This window comes from Anabrus simplex, chromosome 1 (genome assembly GCF_040414725.1).
Source record: "Anabrus simplex isolate iqAnaSimp1 chromosome 1, ASM4041472v1, whole genome shotgun sequence".
Lineage (NCBI taxonomy): Eukaryota > Metazoa > Arthropoda > Insecta > Orthoptera > Tettigoniidae > Anabrus > Anabrus simplex.
In genome coordinates, this window is record NC_090265.1 from 1,364,147,627 (window position 1) to 1,364,165,675 (window position 18,049).

Here is an 18,049-nt window from a genome sequence, read left to right on the forward strand (position 1 = left end):
TTACTGGAAGATGCTCTATATGCGGGAGGGTACTAGTTGCCAAAACTGAAAATTAAGTAAATATGCAAGTCCTGCCTGATTTTTGCAGGTACAACAACAAGGGAACTCAACAATATCGGGAGAGAAGGAGGTCTGTACTCGTTACTTAGAAGCAGTGGAGTTTTTAAAAGGTCGCAGCAGTGACTTAGTGGGCACATTCTGTATTCATGCATGTGGCAGTCAGTACGCTAAATTTGCAGATTATATCAGTAACATTAATATCGAAATCCTGCTTCAAGCTGCACGTTCTAGTATACGAAACATTATTTTAAACATAGACGGATGTCGTGACCTACCTGTCGTTTAAGACGTTCTTGTTGTTGGTCACCGAGCGATAAAGATAATTTACTGTCCATACCTGCCGAGCGGTCCTGCAGGGAGGTAATAAGGTACGTACGTGGCCCCGGAACTCACGAAATAAGAACATGAAGTACAGAATTACTGTCCTTTATTAAATAGGAAGATGACAACTTGACTATATACAATATATATATACAAACTTTCACTATGCTGGCCTGACGTGAACTTGCTCACTACCCTTCTACTCTGCGCGGAATTCAAACTCTGGCTTGCGGCACCTTACGTTCAACTGTGTCCAGTTCACTGTCGAGAGTTTCCTCTGACATCTTGGATTTGTGTTTGTATTTACCCACATCAAAGCAAAGGTCAGTCCCTTCCCACTATCTCAGGGACTGGGATTTGGGCGTTTCCGAGCTATTTACCCTGTTATGTGCTGCCCTTTGGACACTAACATCTCCATCTCTTACTCTATACTCTTGTTTCTCTGTCTTGGCTGGAAGATCATTGCACAGGGAATACTGCATTTGCTGCCTTTGTCGGCCGAAACCACGTTCAGTTGTACGGCCTACTTAAACATTGGCTTGTCAATATAAACATCCATGCTAGTAACAAGCGGAGAAAGCTCTCCGCATGACTAAGACCGTTTCTTACTCTGGTTTACTGGAATATTTCTCCTTCCGATATGGATAGTTTTCCGAGTAATGAAGGTTCCGCTAAAGATATGTTTTACTGTACTATTGTTTCTGAAGCAAAAACAGGGTTAATTTCTTCGTCCTCAGTTGAGAATTAAGTTATGAAATAATTGAATAAATGAGTTGAAGTAGTATTTTTGTGAAAATAAAACCTTCTGTCTATATTTCCCACAGTAATAGCTGAATACGCCTGGGAAATGTGTGTAATAGTAAACCTCTAGGTTTCCACTGCAACCACACACCCTTACTCACGCCGGCATGAGTGTCTCAGACGTTCCAGGCGTTGGTCTTCTGACCCCAAGTTGGCAGTTTCGATTCTCGCTCAGTGCAGTGGTATTCGAAGGTACTCAAATACTTCAGCATTTTGTCGGTAGATTTACTGGCACCTAAAAGAACTCCTGTGGGACAAAGTTACGCCCCTTGGCATCTCTGAGAACCATAAAAGTAGTTGGTGAGACGTAAAAAATATTAATAATGGATATTATGAATAAACATTATATTAAAAGATATTATTATTATTATTATTATTATTATTATTATTATTATTATTATTATTATTATTATTATTACAGAGCCTTATTCTGTGGTGGTCTGGGTATTAAATTATTTAAATACAGTATATAATAGTGATTTTTAATAATAAAATATTTTCAATAAATTCAGTAGAGAAAGTAATGAGTAATGGCCTAGAGAATTCATCGTGCCAACCACACGACACCTCGTAATCTGCAGGCCTTCGGGCTGAGTAGAGATCGCTTGGAGGCCATGGCCCTTCTGGGCAGTCGCACCATGGAATTTGGATTTGTTTACATAAAATAATCGTGGAGATAAGAACAATGTTATAATCGGTAATCTGTTACATGTTCTTGTTTAAGAATAACTTACTCATTGTAAGACGGAATGCTTTAATTCTTACAATTACCTATTCTAGGTCAATTGCCTTTTGTTTTAATGACTTTGACCAAATGTGAATAATCTTCACAACTGTATATCTAATATGATTCTGAAACCAAGAAAGATGTACATTATCTAAAGTGTTCCTAAAAGATTTTGTTGATATCTGTATTGGTTTCATTAAATACATCATTTCTCTTCGCTTTTCCAGGTAAAGACTTTCTTTTAGATCCTGGTAACCTTGTCGAACTAATATTTCACAAATTTGAAACAAAAATACGTTTGTGATTTTTCTGTTTTCCCATATAAGTAACTGTACAAAAATAATATGCTTTCAACATTTTGCGAAGAAATATTTGAACGTCGTGCTGAAATGACACACCCCGCCGTACTGAATAGTCTCTCACTTGGAGCACTTGTGGCATGAAAACACAAAATTACTTTGACAGCACGTCGTAGTTTAGACAGTCGTTGTTGCTGCTGACGCCTTCAGCCACATAAATCAAGAACCCCATGATGTAAGTTAGAACTTAGTCTGTTCCAGCCAACCCACACGGGCAGCTTACGTAGCAGGCGTACGTCACAGTGAAGTGAGAAAGGGAACACACCTTGCGGGAAAGTGGAACAGTGACGATCGATTGTGGCTACGAATCTCTCCTCCGCTACTCAGTGAAATGTTGATCGGGGTACAGTATATACAAGAACCGCTATAATCACAAGATTACCGACCTTTTCAAGATACTGAGCTCTATATAAACAATTATATTTTTTATATTTATCTTTATCTTAATCTGTTTACCCACCAGGGTCGCTTTTTCCCTCGGACTCACGAGGGATCCCACCTCTACCACCTCAAGGGCAGTGTTCTGGAGCTTCAGACTCTGGGTCAGGGATACAACTGGGGAGGATGATCAGTACCTCGCCCAGGCGGCCTCACCTGCTATGCTGAACAGGGGCCTTGCGGGGTATGGGAAGTTTGGAAGGGATAGACAAGGAAGATGGAAGGAAGCGGCCGTGGCCTTAAGTTAGATACCATCCCGGCATTTGCCTGGAGGAGAAGTGGGAAACCACGGGAAACCACTTCCAGGATGGCTGAGGTGGGAATCGAACCAACCTCTACTAAGTTGACCTCCCGGACCTCCGGGGGTGGCAGCTAATGACACTAACCGCTACACTACAGAGGCGGACTTTATACATTCAAAACACCTGACATATTACAATTTTTGCGCTACAATTTACAAAGATACCTTTAAGAGTACAAGCAACGATTTACTATTCTTTGGGTGGGAATGACAGTAATTCCATTTACAAAAAGTAAAATTCCTTATTCATTCAGCAAAACGTAATATATGCACAAAATTCAACAACTTTACTGCTTGATTTTGCACAGTGTTGTAATGTTATGTGACTTTCTCTGTTCCCTGACTTTCTGAAGATAGTATTTGTAACTTCTTTTTTACAATGTGCTTTACGTCGCACCGACACAGATAGGTCTTATGGTGACGATGGGATAGGAAAGGCCTAGGAGTCGGATTGGAAGCGGCCGTAGAATTTGCCTCATGTGAAAATGGAAAACCAAGGTAAACCATCTTCAGGGCTGCCGACAATTGGGTTAGAACCCATTATCTCTCGGATGCAAGCTCACAGCTGCGCGCCTCTAACCGCACAGCCAACTCGTCCAGTATTTGAAACTTATCAGGCGTCCGATTATATTGGCGAAGAGTTTCATCACGAGCGAGGACATAGATATTTACTATCCAAGATTAAAATTCAACAGTGTAAAGGCATCTATCAAATATATATACAGTATGTCTTCAAATACTTGATAATGCTTGTTGTTTAAAGAGGCCTAACATCTAGGTCATCGGCCCCTGTCTTCAAATAAATAATCTAACTGATGTTATTCCTGATAAGCATGATTGGATTGTAGGTGAGTTTATCAGATAATTTATACCCGAGCAACCACAAACCACAGCTTATCCACTTGAACTCCGTATTATATTAGAAATATTTAAAAAAGCCCCTCTTAAAATACCTTATAATAGTAAAAATTGTATTTCATTACGTACAGTAAAAAAATATTTGAGGTTGATGGCCTAACTCTTTATAACATCCGGTCAAAATGCATAAACTGCAATGAACAGAAATAACTTGTTTTATTTATAACAGGGGTTTCCAATTTGTAGGGGCTAGAGGGCCATTTTGGAAACCTTAGTCATGCTCGCGGGCCGCACTTGAATAGGCCAATTTTCGCAAACTTCTGCAAATAGTACAGAAACACCATTATGAAATAATATGCATAGTTCAATTGGAATTAGGGTTTGCTAATTTAAATTGCTTAAAACATTATTTTAAAACTGCATAGAAGAGTGAAGTTCGGAGCCAGGCTGAGTGTCTGAGACGGTTGAGGAGCTGGGATTCGCGCTCAGTCCGCTCGTAACTGAAGGTGCCAAATACGTCAGACTCGTGTAGGTAGATTTACTGGAACGTAAAAGAACTCTTGCGGGACAAAATTTCGACACCTCGGGGTTTCCGAAAACTATCGGAAGTAGTCAGTGGGATGCAAGAATAATATTAATGCTTGAAATTTGTATTTTTAAATTTTTAAAATACTTGAAAAGAGGAACTAGTATCAAAGAAAAATTAGTTCTGACTTCGGTCTACAAGGTGTATAAAAATTAATACGTTTTTGAAGGAGCTATGAAATACTTTTTGTGACTTTTCTTCACATTATTTCTTACAGTGCTCTCACGGGCGCGAAAAATGGCTTCGCGGGCCACATGCGGCCCGCGGGCCGCCATTTGGAAATCCCTGATTTATAACGTAAATTGAAAATTGCGTGGGTTTCTGCGCTTTTTATTTATTTTCTGACTTAATTTCAAACTCGGGCATCGCCGCAGTTATCGAGAATGACTGGGAGAACTTCGCCCAATCTTCACGACCTATGACGTAACCACAACGTCACTATGGCTGATTGGGATACACCTGACCGCCCGCTTACAGTGCTGTGCGCCCGCGAGACGAAGTGCCCAGCGTGAGCACCTCTGATCTACGGAGTAAATAGATGATGCTTGTTGTTTAAAGGGGCCTAACATCGAAGGTCATCGGCCCACGGAGTAAATAGACTGGTTGGCTGTCAACCAGGACTTGTCATCTCTCCGTTGGATCTGGTTATCAGCTAAACCTCACGCCAGCAGTGCGGTTTCCCTCTTTGAGGATTTAATATTTACCACAATTAAACAGCATGTATCTTTCTCCAAACCCATATCACACAAATATCACCCCCTCCCCTGGATGAGTGACGCAAGTAAAATGCTATTTAACAACAAAACCCGTGCGTGGTCATACACGTACAATACTTTTAAACACCTCGGGAATATTTCAAATTCGTGTAGTGGAAAACTTAAGAACAACCCTAAAATATTTTGAACCCTCATTTTATCCCGTAGAAAATCACCCCCAATACCACTGTATCTGAAACTACATAACAATGATAACTCAACTGAATTAAGGTCTCAAAATTTAAACTTCAATCTTTTCATCTCCCGCGCCTATCCCCGAATGACCATTGACAGTAACGTTTGCATTGACTCACTGTCACAAATGCCAACGACCCTCAGCGAAATTCAACATTTTCTGAATAGTCTCCCAACCAACCACTCCACAGGAACCATATTCCTATATTCCTCAAAAATAATTCTGCAAATCCCTATGAACTGTTATCTGTAATTTTAAATTTGTGCATGTCTTCTGGTACATTCCACTGCAGTTAGAAACAAGCTGATATAACACCTATTTTTAATCTGGCAACAAACATGGTATTTCATCATACCTCCCTATATCTATCGTTCCAATCTATCCTCTGTCCTTGAAAGAATAATCAACAGTCGACTCCTCTTTTTCACACAACCGCTCTCTGAAGAACAACGCGGAGTCACTTCCAGAAAATCATTTCTCTCTAACCTTACAGTTATCATCACCACCTCAGCTAGAAGTAATGTCCGACTCGTTGGTTGAATGGTCAGCGTACTCGCCTTCGGTTCAGAGGGTCCCGGGTTCGATTCCAGGCCGGGTCGGGGATTTTAACCTTCTTTGGTTAATTCCAATGGTCCGGGGGCTGGGTGTTTGTGCTGTCAGCAACATCCCTGCAACTCACTCACCACACATAACACTATCTTCCACCACAGTAACACGCAGTTACCTACATATTGCAGATGCCGCCCACCCTCATCGGAGCGTCTGCCTTACAAGGGCTGCACTCAGCTAGAAATAGCCACACGAATATTTTTAGCTAGAAGTAACCTGGCCAAAGTATTCGACTCAATGGATCACGCATTTGTTATCAGCTGTATCTCAGGGCAGTATCCTTGGACCCGTACTCTTCGTTCTCTATATCGATGACATAATTCTTTGGGCTCAAAACACTCAGTGTTCCCTCCTCCTGTACGCCAACAACCTGAAGATAGGCAAGTGTCTACGCCTGATGATTGTCACTAATTACAAACTGCTCTAAATTCGCGTAGTGACTGAATTAATAAATGGAATCTTTCTCCTAATACTAGGATGAGTATCACAATTTCCTTTTCACTGCTAGAGCGCTGCCTATATCTTCCAGGGAAATATACTGCAGTCGGCTTCTCAGATAAGAGACCTAGGTGTTATAATTTATTGACTGTAAATTAACCTTTTCTGCTCATCCTGAGTCAATAAAATCTCGTCCTAACAGTAGCCTAGACATTCTTTAAAACTCCACTCAAATTACTGATATTAACGCCTTAAAATTATACTTCGTCTCCTATGTACTCCACACTATCGACTTTTGTTCACCTATTTTGTCCTCATCTGGTATTACAAACATATATTTTTCACTTTCATTGTTAAGACTCGCAGTCCTGTGTTTAGGAACATAACTAAATCTGACATCTTGAACTAACTGGTATACTTGACTATAGAAGCCGTTTACAGTTCTTCGTTACTTACATCTATATACTCGTATATATACATAAAATAAGAGTTTTGTCTGTACATTGCTCAAAATTTAAACAGGATGGTATTTCTATATCGGTCATATCTATAGTAACAAGGCAATCCACTTTTTAATTTTCCGTAATTTCTGTCTGTCTGCCTATCTGCCTATCTGTATGTATGTACACGCATCACGAGAAAACGGCTGAAGAGAATTTAATGAAAAATCTGTATGTAAAGTCAGGGAATGAGCCACTACAATCTAGGCTATAAATCACTTTATTCACGCTGAGTGACATGGTAGTTTACGGGACGGCCAAAAATTTAATTCTCAAATATTTGTTAGTAGTGGTCCAGCTTGGTGGCCATGATCGTTAAGGCACTGAAGTCTAAACGGTCTGACATCGAGGTTAGCTAGTTCGAGTCCCGTTGGTCGAAAAAATTTTCACCATCAGAATGTTGGCCGGCAGGGTAAGGGAGGTGGTGGTATACAATTTCTAATCACTAGATTGCGTGCCAAAAGCCTGGATTTAATTCCAAACCTCTCCGCAGTGCTCATATGGAGTGAGGGCATATGACGCTGACGTCGGATGGGGACGTTAAGCCTAGAGCAGAACCCTTGGTGCTATTCGACAGGAGCAGACTATGTGCCGACACTGCATTTCACCCTCTCCCTACTATCATATATCACGTCATTCATTTAATTTCATTAACTCCTCTGATGAGGTTGACGTCAGGAAGGGCATCCGGTCATAAAAACCCGCCACGACAGATTCATCTCACCTAACATCCGACCCCGTAGGGAAACGGGACAAGAGCTGGATAAACAACAGTCGTCCTATCTTAATGAAAATCGGTATGCAAAGTCCGGGAATAAGTCGCTACAATCTAGGCCATAAGTAATCTTATTCACGCTGAGAGAAATGGTAATTTAGGGGAGGCCTAAAATTTAATTCTCAAATATTTGCTATTATTTGTCCTATAGTAAGCTAATGAAAGTCGGTATGCAAAGTCGGGGAATAAGTCGCTACAATCTAAGTCATAGATAATTTTATTCACGCTGAGTGAAATGGTAGTTTAGGGGAAGGCCTAAAATTGAATGATCAAATGCTTGTGTTATAAGTGGTCCTATTGTCAAACAGTATATAACTAAATTGTATATTATTAAATTTCCTATCATTTATGTCTTATACATTTGTACTGTACCGGCTATGATAACGGAGATATTCATGAATATGGATTTTTGTTGCTAAGTGCATATCGGCGCCGCCACAAGAAAATGGCTGGACAGAATTTAATGAAAATCGGTATGTAAAGTCGAGGAATAAGGAACTACAATCTACGCTATAATTAATTTTATCAGACGCCCTAATATTACAGAGTCGAAAGAAAACTATGTGAAGGCCTACAATACAGATAGCTCATAATATTGATCAACAATAACATTGCATCGACCATTGTTTGTTGTGATGTGCTTTTTGGCTCTGTTGTCGCTCATCTCCGATAGATGGGATTCATGCTGTATGGTGGTGGTGGTGATTATTGTTTTAAGAGGAAGTACAACTAGGCAACCATCCTCTATATTACACTAATCAGAAAGAAAAAATGGAAGGGGGCCGACACTTCGAAAAATGAAGGTATCGGTCAAAGGAAGACAAGGGCCACGAAGGGCGTGAAAATGAAAGACTCCCTAGCTCTCACAAACCTAATAGCGTCGGGGTCGGGAAAGAACAAGAGTTGACCAAGTGAGGTCAGATAGGATAGATGAAAGTGAGGAGCCTGGCACAAGTAAGTGGAAGTAATGCCGAGACTCAGCTAAGGTCCCCGTGGTCGCCAACCCACGCTCAAAAGTTCAAAGCCCCTGGGGCCCTTTTTAGTCGCCTTTTACGACAGACAGGGGATACCGTGGGTGTTATTCTACCGCCCCCACCCACAGGGGAAATTACTGCTGTATACCGAGGTTTTTTAATTTGTGTTACGTCGCGCAGGCACAAATAGGACTCATGGCGACGATGGGATAGGAAAAGGCTAGGAGTGGAAAGGAAGCAGCCCTGGCCTTAATTACGTTACAGCCCCAGCATTTTCCTGGTGTGAAAATGGGAGACCACGGAAAACCATCTTCAGGGCTGTCGACAGTGGGGTTAGAACCCACTACCTCCCGGATGCTAGCTCAGAGCTGCGCACCCCTAACCACACGGTCAACTCGCCCGATCGTACTGAGTATAACAGCCTGCCTGAATATTGGCGGGAAGTAGCTGGGGAATTAGATAACTTTTTCTTTAGCATGCCGTTCCTCTGGTTCATAAATTTTCTGATACTACTGGTACGTAACAAACTGGTTCCTCATAGCATTCGAGTATTCAATCCCTACTCTGAGGCAGTGATTGGAATGAGCATACATACATACATACATACATACATACATACATACATACATACATACCGTACCAGGAATCATTAAAGAACGACTCAGCTTTAGCGTCAGAAACAGCTGCACGAAAGAAAGCTCTGGTCTCCGCTGCTGCATGCAGGCGTGAGAGAGACAGCGAGAGAGGAGAACAGGCCGAGTGACGTCAGCGCAACATGTTCTCAACTTCCCCTTTGGAAAACTCTAGAAACTCTTCCGTAACTCTTGAACGGCTTAAAATACAAAAATGAAAGCTACACCAACGTGAAGCCCATATTTAGAATGTATAATGACCAAAATTTGGGATTAATCCATCCCTTAACTTGGAAGATATAGCACGTAGAAGTTTATCACACGTAACTACTTGTCTGTCGCTTGACACAGTGAACCCGCCCCAGCGGGGTTTATATAGGTCAACGACTTGAGAGGTATACTCAGTTGAAATACGCAACTCGACTATGGGAGAAAGTTATGCTTGCGCGAAGTAAAAGCGAGTCGTGCAGTAAGACTGAGTTTCGTTGTGCGAGATCGCAATAATTGGAAACTTCAACCGCGTCGTGAACGTGTGGAATATTGTAAAGTACTAGAAAATTGAGTTTCGTAGTACAAGACTTACGAATTTCTTCATCTAGTAGTGAACTCGTGATCTTGATTGTGTACTCAGGTAGAACTTAGAATACAAGTGTTAAATTTGCCAGTTTACAATGCAGTATGGACTTTGCTAGGTTGATGTATATTTGAACTCTGTCGTGATCACGTAAGGTGATAAGAATATTAGAAGAAATGTGCGCGATAAGTTAACCTTACGACTATTGACAAATTCATGAATTTTAAGACATGTGTTTCGTCTGTAAACTATCGTGAACTATTTAAGGTGATCGAATACTCAGTGATTAATGAGATTAAATGTGGTCAATTTTCACGTATTTTCGTGAATATTTGAACAGTATCGTTAGAAAAGGGACTGGACATTAAGGACATTTTATGTCGATAATAGGAAATATGAACCCTTGTTATGAGAATTCACACATAACATCCACTTAAGCAGTGAATGCTAGAATCTAGAGACTATTGTGGACGTTGTGGTAATTAAATTTACGCATGAATTTCATAGACTGTGACACTCATACTCGTGCTAAACTTACTACATGATTCGTGAATATTCTGAACTGTGCCTAGTATCGAATTCCATGTCATACGAACTGTGTAGTTAAAGACTGTGCTTTTGACTTCGTAACTCAAGAAGTGATCTCAATTTTTATCGTGAACATTTCCACAGAGACCTGACGTGTAGTTCAGACTGTGATAAAGGACTATGCTATTACGAGTCACATATGAACTGCTACATTATAAAGTGCAAGTACTAACTATGCTTTCAAACTCGTCTAAGTGTGAAATGCAACGCCTTACTATTAACTGACAGTGCTACGTCTCGCATTATCGTGCCAATTGAACTTTCCCGTGTGTCTATATTTCTTTCTAATAAACATCGGAAATCGTGGCGAAGTGTCGTAACCTCACATCACTCTAGACATCGTATCCAGCGTGGGGCAGGCTACATCGTCGGAGATACGTGGTAACAAAGGGGGATTCGACGTGGTAACTTCGAGGGATGATATGTGGTAACATCGAGGGATTAGACGTGGTAACTTCGAGGGATGAAACGTGGTAACATCGAGGGATGGAACATGGCTTGTTGCAGTTGGTGCTGAGTTCGACCTCAGGCTGTTCGCCGTAGGAATCCCTGTAGCCGAAGCTGCGGAGCCGCACTTCAACCATTCCCATAGCTGAATTCAGGTGATATAAGTATATTTTACAATCTTTCTTGAACGAATAACTGCACTAAAACATTAACTGACTTACTGTCAAGGAACTCAATCATTTTCAATACTCTAGTGCTACACTTATCAAGTGAAAGTGCCTGGTCCATACAAAAATGTTTTTGATCGTGTGAATTCCAATCCTACTACTTGTTGAAATTGTAGGAATACATTTAACAGAACTGTAGGTCATTCTTAATTGAACTTTAGAATTTTCTCCGAAGCAAGTATAACTGGGGATCATTCTTATATGAACTTTAGGATTTCTTCTGAAGTAAGTGTAATCTGAAGTCATTCCATAACAACTTAGTTGAACTTTAGGGTTTTTCTACAACGAGTGTACAAGTTAAAAATCATGTTTAATTTTTTTAACTGGACTTTAGGATTTCTGAAGGAAGTGATTTCAAATCATTAATATTTAATTGGACTTTAGGATTGTTGAAGCAAGTGTAATTTGAAATTATATTTAATCTATAATGATTTAAACAGACTTGCACAGAAGTGATTTGGAGGATTTAATTTTTCTTTTGAACTATAAGATCTTGGTCAATTGACAAAGTGATTTGAATGAAGGTTTATGAACAAAGTTTTTATGTTGAATATTAGTTAATTTGAATCCATGAGTGAAAACATAGTTGAACTTTAGAGTGTGTTTAATTGAAATTATTGAAAGCTATTATTCATTCTCGACGTTTTACGAACATCGAGTGGATGTGTAGAACAAAGACTATACATTGTTCAATCTTGACCACGTTTGCAATTCTGCAAGTTAATTTCATTCCGAGCATGTCAATGGAAGATTCACTTTTTGAATGAATGAGAAGTAGGGTTATTTTCTTAATAAAACTTATCAAAAATTTTAATACCATCTATTATTCGCCCTGCGAAGTCTTCCTTCTCTGTATCTGCTCCAATAAGACCGTGCATAACCTGAGATCCTTTCCATGCTCTTGCCCAACAACCTTTTCCTGGTACAACACATACATACATATACACATATCTTTATTACCCACCCTAGTATACACCATCGGCTTACAGGTAATAAAGACAGAACAGAAAAAGAAATTCCATTACATCTCTCTTAAAACTACTTAACTAAATTAACTACCTCTACGTCTACTCAGTAACACCCCACACGTGCGCGGATAGCCAACACACACGCAGGATGCCACCGCATTACAAACTACCCTTATCAAGTACTCCAACTCACCACCTAAAATTTTAGTAGACTGGTCGTTGCATCAACCCCAGTATGGAACACAAGCCAACGAACCCTTGACGCAGCCACCAGCCTCGCCACGTGAGAGCTGATACCATATATCACCTAAACTTCCTGACGATGTGTTCCTTCTCTATCTTGCGTGACAAGCCGCCTGTGTCTGAAACCAGACCCAGCACGCGGACTGCCAAGCTCTTCCTCTGTGTACGACACACTTACTCTGATCCATTGTCAGCTCATTTCCTTCCCTCTCCTTTTTCTTCATGTTCAGACATGCTTAAGCCTAACTTTCTTGGGGTGGTTCAGGTCCCCACCCCTCCCTCTTCCCTTGATAAGTCACTCTCCTTCACATACTTTCACAATTTTCATTTTACCAAGCCTTTCTACTGTACTACATTACCCACTTCGACTCACATAATTTTCTATTCCATACACATTCACTTACGTCACCTCCTCAACAGAAAACCCTTTGTACCACACCGCATTTACACACCAATAACTAGATTGCCATTCCAAGTCAATACCTTCACTTGGTCTTCTCACAATCATTCTCATCTTGTTCATCTTATGGCTCCTACCTACACAAACGAGTAATCTACAGCATCATACTTACACACATCAAACCGATTTCTTACCCAACCAGTTTGTTCACTCATATTTTCCCATTTCTTTCCATCTCATTAAACTTAAGACTTAAACATTAATTCCATCATTTTACATCCCTCATAACACGTCTAAAGCAATTTAACTTTTTTATTGACAGTATTACCTGCTTCCACAGTTTCCAAACTACCAACATTTCCTCCTTAACTACAGTCCCATTTAATATATCTTTATTACAATTACATACACCTTCTTTCTCCTCCCTCCTCTCACATATACCCTTGAACAATCCATTTTTTCACCCCTCACTTACACACAAACAAACAGTTTTCCAATCCATGTTCATTTGTTCACCCAGTCTTTCACAAATTCTTACATTTTTTTACTAGCTTCTAACAAAGCATCATTCCAGCCATCAACGATAAACTTCAAACTGTACACCAACTTCTTAAAATCACACAACCATCAGAGCCTACTAAACCTCCCCTTATCTTCACTCATGCCTAATTTACTCATTGTTTTCTTTGTTACAAACTCTTTTCATAAACACATCTACTTTCTTTTTCCTCATGCTACACCCCCTTCTGATATCATGGTCACCATGATATCCTTCCCGCAACTGCTCAGGGCGGATAGATTGGAATGAGCAATGTGCATATTTAACGGAATAATGGCAGAGGAGTGTTCACAGCTGTCTGCGGTCTGGTCATTCCAGCACTGGAACTTTTGACTGTTAGATCGGCACCGTAGTACTGTTCGTTAAATGTGAGAAAATGTGTGGTTTTTCATTTGATCGAGTATTTTATAAGACAACATTGCTTTCAATTGCTACATTCCTACTGACGACTTCAGATAGGAACACCACAAAGACAGTCTTTCTGAGAATCCCATGGCGAAGCACGGGTATATCAGCTAATAAAATAATAAGCGACTACACCAAATGCAATACTCTTCCAGCGTACTTCCCCATACACTTCCTCCTCTCCGCGGCATATTCAAAATGTATACCGTCCATGTCTAGCCTTACAACAACGCTCTATCTTCCACCGACTCCCAACTCTTCGTAATTCACTACCCGATATTGATATGTGCACACTTTATATATCTTTCAATTATGAAATTAAAACAAAAATCTCTGAAGTCCTCTCCAGGTTTCCATTTTTGTTCCGTCCACCCAAACCACGACCTTTTCTCTTACTAACTCTGTTAACCGACCCTTGCCGGTTATCGTTGACTTTTTTGTTACTTTATTATACTTATTTAAATTTGTTATATTATTAGTGAAAATGACTCGCCATCGACTGTATCTAACAATTAATTCATTAACTAAATAAATAAATACTAGAGCGAGATTGAAACACACAAGAGGGCTCAGGTGTTTTCCTAAACAATGTATTTGTTTTACATGGGAAGCACTGGACAAATTCCGTGTATTTTAAAATATTCTTATCACTCCTCCGAATGTTGTCCAAGCAGAGCTTGGAATTGACCTCCCTATATTTTCTAATACTACAAGTTCTCCTGATTTAATTTTATTTTCAGCATATAGTTTTGACATTGTCCCCTACATTATCTTGCCATCAGCAGAAACAGTGTACGATCTTCTACTTGACGTGTTGTATCATCATCAAGATTCATTACGGCTGGAGGACTTTACCTAAGTAATACGAAGAAAGGAGCATTCTACCAACATCGATCACGCTCGTATGACCCGAGCACTCGTTATGTACTTTACTTCGTGATTCATCGGAAACTTTCGGTAAATAACTCTCGCTATATTTACGATCCTCCATCTCAAGTCCTATCGTGGAGTAAGGTATGTTGCACTTGCTCTATTACAGCTCCCCGGTTTACAATGATCCGACTGCGTCCATGCCTTTGGTAGGTTCCCAATCCTTCCATCTTCCCGTTTTGTCGTTCACTAGTTGGCCCTACTGATAGTTACGTACTTGTTTTGTTGGAGATCCGCGTAAAGGCTAGTTACTGTTTTTCCAAGTGTGTAGTGTTTTCTTATTTTGTGTATTGTACTCTTACCTTCCCCTTTTAACTGTGTGTGTGCCTTATTTGGTGTTACCACTGTAGTAGAGGTAACATTTGGTAGCAGAGCGAGCAATTACAACTTGCTCAAAACGCTCGTGTGCGCTACATAAACAACCTTCGGTACTATGACCATGTCACTGTGGTGTAGTGGTTAATGTGATTAGGTACCACCCCCCGGAGGCCCGGGTTCGATACCCGGCTATGCCACGAAATTTGAAAAGTGGTATGAGGGCTGGAACGGGGTCCACTCAGCCTCGTGAGGTCAACTCAGTAGAGGTGGGTTCGATTCCCACCCCAGCGATCCTGGAAGTGGTTTTCTGTGGTTTCCCACTTCTCCTCCAGGCAAATACAGGGATTGTACCTAACTTCAGGTCACGCCCGTTTCCTGCCCTCTTCCTTGTCTATTCCTTCCAATCTTCCCACCCCCACAAGGCCCCTGTTCAGCATAGCAGGTGAGGCTGCATGGTCTAGGTACTGGTCATTCTCCCCAGTTGTATCCTTCAGCCCAAAGTCTGAAGCTCCAGGACACTACCCTTGAGGCGGTAGAGGTGGGATCCTCGCTGAGTGCGAGGGAAAAACCAACCCTGGAGGGTAAGCAGATTAAGAAAGAAAGAAAGGAAAGAAGGTTAAAGCGACGCCGTAACCTTTATGCCTTATTCCTCCTGCATGCTCAGTTGTCGGTTGTCATTCTAAGTTGTCATCCTACCACAGTTCTGGAACACGGTCGAAAACAGACGCCCTCTTATCTACATCACCCCATCGTACAACACGATACGCAAATTATGTTATCGTTTCTACAGCACGACTGTGGAATAAACTAACTAACTCTGTCAGAGGAGCCACACCTGCTAGATTCAGGAAATTATGTCAGTAATATCTCCTCATTAACATCTGAATTTCCTCAGTTATAAAGTAGCGCTTCTAAGAATTTAAGTGCCGGTAGTTATATGTAGCTACTAAGCAGTAAGGTTTCAATAATTGTTATACCTAAATATTATTTGCAGATCTTTTATTACATATTACTATCGCTAATGCTATTGGTATTCCATTATGTTAATAATAGTCATTTTTATTTCTGATTATTGGGTAGTGAAGAAATGCATAGGGTATTTAGATGTTACATTCCTCCGTAAAGTGCGGCCAGTATCCAGTATTCGGGAGATAGTAGGTTCGAACCCCACTGTCGGCAGCCCTGAAAATGGTTTTCCGTGGTTTCCCATTTTCACACCAGGCAAATGCTGGGGCTGTACCTTAATTAAGGCCACGGCCGCTTCCTTCCCACTCCTAGCGCTTTCCTGTCCCATCGTCGCCGTAAGACCTATCTGTGTCGGTGCGACGTAAAACAACTAGCAAAAAAAAAAAAAACTTCCTCCGTAAAAATGAGTCTCAATTTGTATGGCCTGTTATTGAAGACCTAGATACTATTGAGATCTCAGAGGTAGTGATATTGTTGTCTAACCCCAAAACTGGAAGAAGAGCGTAATTAGTTCTTTAAATTTACATTTTTTTTAAATTTAATATATAGTTGAATTACAGTTTAATATATAGTTTTGTTCATTATGGAAACAAATTCGTGAAAACATTCTTAATTTATAGTATTTATTGGTTGTTTAAGCATATTAAAACTTTGTTTAAATTTTATATCATGTTATTCATATTGATTATCATAAATTTAGACCTGTCACAATCACACTACAATACTATAAAACCACCGAGCTCGATAGTAACTGCAGTCGCTTAAGTGCGGCCAGTAACCAGTATTCGGGAGATAGTGGGTTCGAATCCCACTGTCGCCAGCCCTGAAGATGTTTTGCGTGGTTTCCCATTTTCACACCAGGGATTTGAACCTACTATCTCCCGGATGCAAGCTCACAGCCGCGCGCCTCTACGCGCACGGCCAACTCGCCCGGTCTAGCAAAAAAGAAGGGAAATAGTGGGGTCAACTTGACCAGTACACTTACGACCGTTTCCTCTTCATCTGTGAGATGTGACTTTTCCAAAGACCACGAATATTGTTATTAGTATCATATATATAAATGGTAAAAGAAAAGTGAGGTTCCTATCACTTTTCGTTCTAGAAATATTTAAAAGTGAAATGTAAAATCGGTCAACTTCACCCCATTTGACGGTAGATACATTGTATCTAATAACCTGCGTATATCGAAGAGAGGGCGAAATGGCTCTAATCTTGCCAGAAAATAATAAATCTAATCTAGTGAACATAAACTGAGATAAAAATGAATACATAATTCCGCTTGCAGTTTGTAAACTTAGTTAGGATCGGTTTTTCGATTTATGTTGCACACATTGGATGTTGCAATTGAACATTATTATTCTATAAATTTATGCGTACATTTATTGTGGTCTTATAGTACTCAAAAATCGTTTAATGAGTAAATATAACAATTTTCTCTTAAGAAACTCAAGTAGATCTGAGAATAGCATTGAGATATTTTTGTACCAAGCACTGTATTATTTCAGATTATACAGTAATGTCGTTGCTGACGATCTATTTGCCGCCCTACAGAAGGCGGTTGACGAAGATGGCGTCCTGACAGAAGGACTTACTGTAAAGACCATTATGGACACGTGGACTCTTCAGTCAGGCTATCCAGTGATAACAGTGACGAGAAACTACACTACAGGAACAGCTACCGTACACCAGGTGAGATAATAAACGACCATATGCAGTGTATTAAGTGGTTAAACTGGAAAATTCTTCAAAATGGTATGTGAAATGTGAACGAGTTTCCTCAAACATTGACTTTGAGAATCTTCATGTTTGTAATTTCCTTTCTAGACAGCTAATGTAACCGTTTCCCTATAAAACACACAGGAGTAATTTATTAACTTGACTCAAACCATGAATTTATGATTTGAACAATGAAAATGAAATGGCATATGGCTTTTAGTGCCGGGAAATCCCAGGACGGGTTCGGCTCGCCAGGTGCAGGTCTTTTGATTTGACTCCCGTAGGCGACCTGCGCGTCGTGATAAGGATGAAATGATGATGAAGACAACACATACACCCTCCCCCTGTGCCAGGGAAATTAACCAATGATTAAAATTC

The 18,049-nt window shown here is 40.3% G+C and overlaps 1 protein-coding gene across 1 annotated transcript in view; it reads left to right on the forward strand.

The window, feature by feature from the left end:
* Positions 1 to 18,049, forward strand: part of LOC136859064 (uncharacterized) — a 792,234-nt gene that overhangs the window by 672,852 nt on the left and 101,333 nt on the right. Inside the window, exon 37 of the mRNA XM_068225768.1 lies at positions 17,461 to 17,644. Coding sequence (XP_068081869.1) covers positions 17,461 to 17,644 — 184 coding nt within the window. The remainder of the gene's footprint in view (positions 1 to 17,460; positions 17,645 to 18,049) is intronic.